Below are 7520 nucleotides of genomic sequence, written 5' to 3'. Positions count from 1 at the left end.
ATCTTGGTACCCACTTCAGCAGCCTCCATCTGAATTACATACAAGCAGACTAACATACCATTTGATTCTAGATCAATAGCAAATTAAAATTCAAAACCTTCTTTTAATAGAATTTATCAACTTAAAAAATATAAGACATTTACATACACATAGTTCTGCAGGGCAGGCAGTTCCTATGAGCTTGTGAAATACAGATTCCAGATATGGTTTATTCTTGCTTATGCAGAGAAAAGCACAGGAAAAGGTAAAACAGTTGTTTCAGTTTCACATTCACGTGAGACAAACCTGAAGTAACTTCACAGAAGTCAGTGGATAGGATAAGTCTTCTCCAGAACAAGGCTGAATAGGGTTACATTCATAGAGTCACCCTGAATTACTCCAGGTCATCCCTTGGTGACGGTATCTATGCATCATAATGGACTGAGCTAATGGTGCAATACTGTCTATAAAAACAGAAGACCAAAGGATCTTCCTCTGTATATTGCACTGATAAGGTGAGAGCCTGAAACATGATATTAGTTTACTTATAGGTTATATAGGTAGGAGTAACCATTAAATTATATAGCATCTTCGCAAACCCAGCACCCAATGCAGAACATTCTGACCTCCATCAGGGTGGAAGTCTCTACTCCTCCAGCTCTGTGGAGGATCATCTTCTTTCCTACAGTATGTGGAACTATCTGCCATTCACCCTTAAATGCCATAGCAGTCAGGACAGCAAGGATGAGAAGACATCTACATTCAGCTGTAAATAAATATTAGCAAGCATTTCAGAAAATAAAGTGTGACAAAGTCCAGCTATAGAATGAAGAAGTCAGCAGATGTTCAACAAGTGATGAACAGATTCTGGTGAGTTCATGTTTGTTTAGATATTTTATTGCCAATTAATCAGCAGAAACTAAAAACAGATCCTAAGGCTTGCTTCCCTGTTTTGTGCAACACTGATGATGATTCCATTTAGTTGGTCTTAGATGCTTGCCTAGGGCAGGATTATTTGCCTTTGGTGGTACGTCTTTGGTCTATTGTCTTTATGGCAGTCTGCACCCATTTCTGATGAGGGCTTACGCAGATCTTGATGCCCTTTCTGGTGATAAACCTATAGGAAGAAAGAAAACCAGGCAGACATTAAATTCTAGTCTCCAAACCCAGGTTCAATGTTCGCGGGTTTTATGCAGAATGTGAGGACCAATGTGGTAAAATTATATCTATCACATGCTGGAGTTCATAGCTGTTAGCCAGGATAACAGCAGTTAGCAACATTAGTTCCCTATTCATGGCATAGGTATGTATGTCACATACATGGTCATGTGCATACATACTGATGTTTTAAAAAGGGAACATAACTGGGATTCTGAGATTTTACGTGAGACCATGATGCACATTTACCTCCCAGGACCAGATCCTAGATGTGATTAAACACGCATGCTTGTGAGATCAAAAGACCAAACACAGCTCTTAGCAGGAGTCAGAGCTACCCCAAACTCCTCCACATCATCTTTCCCCTTGGCTCAGTTCTGGGCACTGGGCTTCTGACTGCTCCACCCTGACCCCTCACTGAGATTTTTTTCCCCACTTTCTGGGCACAAAAGATCTGGCTGTTCAGTAAGATTTCTGCCAGCATTTGTGAGCAGTGCACATCTCCCGTCTCTCTGAGGCCCACCTCTCTCCCCTCGCTCCCTTAACTGCCAGGTGGCTGCTTCATGGAGGAACTGGAAGGGTGACGTGAACCAGCTAGATTTAGTGAGTTGGGCCATGAAGTGTCTTCTGATGCCCTTTCCCTTTTTGATGGTAGCATGTTTGCATAGATGAGTCTGAAGGTGAACTGTGCACTGGACACTTACATAACAGCATCTACTGGACCTTGCTGCTTTTCATAGTTGATGAGATTTTGGATGTTCAGTTGCCTTGTAGATGCTTGTAGCGTTACACAGCTGAGTTTGCGCATGGACTGACTTCCAGCGCTCCCTAGAAGGGGAAAAATAGATAAATGACAAAGACAGTCAATACTATATTCATATTCAGCTGTAATTACTTAATAAATTATGACTTCTAGCAGTTTTCCAGCTGTGATTACAACACGAGTGCTCAGGATGTGCAGCCACAATACTAGTCATACAAGAGAGCTTAAGGTATCTTTTATGATTCATCCCACCATTTCCAAAGTGTTATTTCAGTTAAGATACTAGTCTTCACCCCTTCTGAACAATTGTATAATCATTTTGCCCCTAGAGAGTCACTGCTTCCATAGCAGAAAAGGTATTTGGTGTCATTTGTAATTAGGTCTATATCACCTGCAAATAAGGGTCCATATGGAGTAGTGCTTAGAATTAACACCTTTACTGGGTGGATTTCCAAATGTCATCTGACTGCAGATCAGTAATTCCCCTCACGTTCAAACTGGAGGAAAGGAAGGCAAGGCTACTTGTCTCACACTGGACATCCAATACTAGCATTAAAAAAAAAAAAATCTTGAAAAGGAGGTATATCTGCCAGAAGACTAAGTACTTGCATATTCTTGCTATAAGTCTGGTTTCATAGGCAATAGCATGCTACTTAATCCTCTCTTTCCTCCACCATTTTCGCAAATTTTACAGAAATGCACTGGTGATTAATAACGAGCATTGTGATATCTGTGTAAAATTCTCTGAGCAGTTGTTACCTGACTTGATAATAACTAAAAATAGGAGCTTGTTTAAGTGAGATGGAGTATATGTATACGTTACTCCACTTGCTAGTTTCTGCTTTTCTCTCACTCATCAAAGACAGGTTTGGGAAATCATGAGGGGGAAAACAGAACACTGCTGTATTCTGAGGTTTCTTTTTAAAGAATTTGTAGAGAAACTAGATTGAGAAAAGTCCAAGAGCTGTTCAGGTACAACTTGCTAAATATAAAACCTGCTTCATAGAATCTCATTATCTGTGAACTTTTCTTTGTTTGAAATAATTGGAATAGCTGAGGCAAACACACACCAGCCTTTGGACAAGCTATAGTGTAGCCAGTGCATGGGTACTGGCAGAGTTGCTAATTCTTGAGATTTTGTTTGCCTGAAGAAATACCTCTTCTGATCTTGCTTTAGTCATGAGTAAAGTGATGTATTTTTTGATGATTCATTACAAATATGTATCTTACTGCCTTACTCAGACTGGCAGACTGGTTTTCAAAATGTGGCATTAAAGAGCTCAAAGGTAGTCAAGCAATCCTTGCTAGTCCTGGAAATATTCTCTCTGCTACTAAACTATTTTTACAGAACACATGCAGGGAATACCAGCAGAGCTCCTCTAAGTCTGGGAACAAAACCCAGGCGCGCCTTTTTTTTTTTTTTTAATTATTCTTCTTTCTATTCCTTGCACACTACCTCAGTGTGCTTTTTCAAGTTGGGTGATATTTATGGCAAATTATACAATCTGGAGAATGACATTACGAATGATCAGCCACATGTTGTGGAGATGAACAGCGGTAGCGTTAATCAACGTATGAGAACGTAGCATGATCTAGCTCTAGGGGCACTAGGTCAACATACTCTGTGTGTAGCTACATAACATTGTGAATACTTAGCAGGTCTCGGTTTGGTTTTGGTGTGGTTTTGTGAAGATTACTTTTCTGCGTGTTTCTCTTTGCATATTTTTGTGGCTTTGCAAATGGCTTGTATATGAGTGTATTCTGTGATTTTTATGTGCCTGTTTGTGTGAATCTGATGGTATATAAGATGACATGCTTATGTGTATATATTCATGTTTTCTTATGATACGTGTAGCCTAATCCTAATCTGTTTAGTCACAGGCCTAAACATCACTGTAGACAAACTTATTTAAAGTATGGCTAATAAACATGGCTCATCGCAGTGCTCATAAATGGTACCAAACCAGATGCTAAATTGTATGAAACCAGGCAGAGAGAGAAGGCATTGTATAAATCCATTGCTCTTTGCAGTTTTTGTTCATAGTTTGCTTGTTTGTACCAAAATATTTGGCTAGAAACAAGCAGATAGACAATATATGCAGTACAGAAATAGAAGAACTTTTAAAAATAGGGACATTAGAGGGCTTAAGACCATATAGTTAAAGACAAATTAAAATTATATAATAAAAATACATCTAAAAGTAGTATATTTAGGAAAATATATAAGTACATCTTATACAAGAAATATTTTTCATAAAAAGTTACTAACCTATAGAACTCACTGGTGTATGGTGTCAGTGAAATTAAAAGACATGTCTTTAAGATTTCATTATTTTAAGAGAGAGAATAACGCACAGAAACCCTTTAAGTGTTCTAAGGCACAGAAACTCTGCATTGAGGCAGCAGCCAACCACTAATTGACAGGCCATCAGATGAAATCTCCCATAAAACTGCCTTTCTTGCGGTTCTGATCTGGATTTCTTGCAAGTTTTATCTTATGAATCAGCTCTGTCTGAGAATGAATCCTGCTCCTCAGACCACTGGTGCAATATGGAGCAATTCTTGTCTTCCCCTTGGGCTGTAAACTTACCTTTCACCGTCTGCACAAGGAAGATGCCAAGCCAGATGACGAGGAGAGCTGCAGCGTGAAGTTTCATTGCTGGTGGCTTCTTTGTCAAGGCAGAGAAGAAATTTGCTATTGTCAGCCCCCTTTCACAGAGTTTATATATTGTCATTCAGTGGTCAGTTCCTGTGTTCACTTTTGGGCTGTCATGGGGGGGCTGACTGTGAGTGGAAAAAATTGAGTGGCAGCACTTTTTCTGGTGACAGAGAACCACCTCCTTTCCCCTACCCGACCTCCACTAGCCCCCCTGTGAAGGCTTTTCCTGCTCAAACCCTGCTGTGGTTGCACTTGCTGCTGTATTGCGAGTTGGGTTTATTTCAAGCTGCAAAAAGTGAGAGCTCTTGTTCTGTAGTGGAAACCTTTAATAAAAGTTCCTGTCCTTTCACAGCTTGCTTTAGGGAGCTATACCAAAGCTGCACCGCAGAGGTGCAGGGTGACATTCAGACTTACCTCTTTGACCAATGGACTATTTAAAAGGGGAACTGTGAGCTAAAGGATGATGGAAAGAGGAACGCCTTGGGTTTTCCATAGTCGCTGTAGAGACTTGGTCACTTTAACGCATAGCTTTGGAGGAGTATCACCACTGTTTCCTATATGTGGTGGAGCTTGTCAAAACTCTTCTGTTTTCTCTGTGATTTGATATGGCCAAAACTGGTATCACCATGTGCTGGGAGAAGGAAGAGTGAACACGCTTTTACATATAGAGCTAGATCCACTAGCCTTCCTGCCAACCAGGCATAACTAAAATACAATAGTTTCAAAGAGGAAAAAAAGTTTGGTGGTTTTTGTTTGTGTGTGCTATCTTTCTGGTATAAAGAATGAAGCCCAAGAAAGTAACCAGGTAATCAGAGAGGAACAATACATAGGAAAGAAAAAAAAGTTCATTACATCCCCATGTGAACGTGGTATTGATAACAGGTCTGTCAACTTGTTCCAATTGTACCTCTATCAGAAATGTCTTTTTTTGCAGTCTGTGCTAGTCCTATTACCCGCTTTTAGGTGTCCTTTCTATGTTGCCTTAAGGTGGTCTGAGTTACTGGACAGCATGGCTACGTGCCAGTGGTTTTGCACCTGCAAATATTTTTCAAGCAAGCCGTGGACTTCTAGGCCACACACAAAGCAACCCCTGAGCTGGCATCATGGTCCAGAGCCTCTGAGCAGGAATTTCCTCTTGTGCTTTCCATTCTGGAGCACTTCTGGGCCCGGCAGAAAAAGCCATGCTTTGCTAGGCCCACGGAGGCCCAGCTGTGCCTGGTGTGGAGCTGCTTGCTGGCTGAGGTTGTAAGACAGTGCTGCGAAATAGCTGTCAGTGCAAAGCCTGGAGCAAGTGTCCATTCATGGGAGTCTGAAGTCTCCCCTGCTCTTACCTCCAGGCCTCGCCTCAGCTGGTTACTTCCAGTGTTCCAAATTCTTGATAACATTAATGTAAATTGCTTTGCATGGGGAAACGCAGAATGTGGAAGTAATTTCCCTGAGATTCCTCAGGCAAAGAGATTTTGCTAACAAGTGAGCTCACATACTTGATTCTTAGGCTGTAATGGCTGATCTGTGGCCTCAAGAACAGTCTGTAGTTCTGGCAGGTAGTGAACACGCTGCTTGGTTTGCTTGTATATACTTGCACATTCTTTGTTTCTTTTGGTTTGATTTTTTCATCTCACATATACCATGCAACCCAGGGAAAAGCAATGGCAAAAGTGGACAGTAAGCAGGTGCGAGATACCTGCTGCTTTACTTGAATGCCTGCTAAACCCACTTGCAACACTAACGCAAGTTGAAACGAAATGGAAGCCAAAGCTTCAACCAAAACCCTAAAGGACACGCCTGATGCTACACAGGGGAGTAATCATCCTGACCTCAGCAGCACTGCTGAGAAATCTCACGTTAAGTTTGTGTCCAAGCAGTGTAGCATCCTGGTGTTTTGCTGAACACCGCCTGAAATCACTCCTTGAATGAGACAGTCTAACTTTTTGGTACTTGGCAGCTTTGAGATGCAAGATAGCTGCTTTGTCATTGGTTGTAGAGAGATGTTTTCTCCCCATTAAGAGAGGAGATGCTCCCGCACTTCTGCTCGCTGGTGTGGTATGTGTATATATGTATATACTCACTGTCTATAGCTTTGAGAGGAAGGATCACCAGCTGTATTGAGCATGAGACAGCTCAGAAAAAGTCAGTCCTTCCCACAGAAGGTTCTGCAGGTTGTAGATTGATCCCTGAGGTGTTAGAAAGCCTATTGCTTCTTCAGTTTTCCACTACTCTTAAGGTGGGATGGAAAAATTGCCCTGTGGCAGGTTTTTCCGCTCTTTGTAGTTCTCCTTTGCTGTGGCCTCCTGGGCTGTTGTTTGCGTAGCTGGCTTTTGTCCAGGGAATTCTGTGTTTTGGGGAAGAGTTCTGTGGGCTGGAGTCCCACAGCCCTGTCTGTGGATATTTGGTGATCCCTGGTGTTCTAATGTTGTATAAGGCTCATTTTGCACTATAACACCAGCATGTGCTGTCTCTGTACTTGTGGCAAAGGTTTAGCGCAGGATGATCAGACATATGGTCTTTCTGTTTTCTTGCTGGGAAGTCTTATTAAAAAGACAGCTAATGAGTGCCCAAAGTACTTTTTCTATCAGTGCTTCTCAGCTCTGGATAAGTTGAATGCTAATGATACTTGTTCTGAGGCCTGACTGCCTTTTGTATGGCTCGCTTGTCACAGGCTGCTTTCAAGGCATTCTGGAGTAAAACAATCATTTGCAGCTTGTGATACGGCTACAGACGAAACAGATGGTATGACTGTGGAGTTCTGAAGTAGTTTGTAAAGTCTGAATTGTGGATAAAGATAACTAACTTCACCATGATGCCTCCCAGTGCCTTTCCTACAGGTAGGATGTTGTGTGCACCATGAAAGCTGCCCCTTCTCCTCCCTTCCACGTCTTGTGTTTAACACACGCGCTCTTTGCTGAGAGAAGGCAGGTGCAGACGGTGGGTGCTGCAGGTACGGATGTGTAGATGTATCAG

General features: G+C 41.8%; 1 protein-coding gene across 1 annotated transcript; it reads right to left on the bottom strand.

Moving 5' to 3' along the window:
* Positions 1-853: 853 nt before the first annotated feature.
* Positions 854-4635, bottom strand: LOC136003228 (lymphotactin-like). Its single transcript, XM_065658631.1, has 3 exons — positions 4491-4635; positions 1842-1965; positions 854-1096 (listed from the first exon to the last, which is right to left on the bottom strand). The coding sequence occupies exons 1-3, from the start codon at positions 4633-4635 to the stop codon at positions 991-993; spliced, it is 375 nt and encodes a 124-aa protein (XP_065514703.1). The 3' UTR covers positions 854-990.
* Between the last annotated feature and the right edge of the window lie 2885 nt (positions 4636-7520).

This window comes from Caloenas nicobarica, chromosome 1, assembly GCF_036013445.1.
Source record: "Caloenas nicobarica isolate bCalNic1 chromosome 1, bCalNic1.hap1, whole genome shotgun sequence".
NCBI lineage: Eukaryota > Metazoa > Chordata > Aves > Columbiformes > Columbidae > Caloenas > Caloenas nicobarica.
Note: the sequence above shows the minus strand (reverse complement) of the source record. Positions and strands in the feature narration are given on the sequence as shown.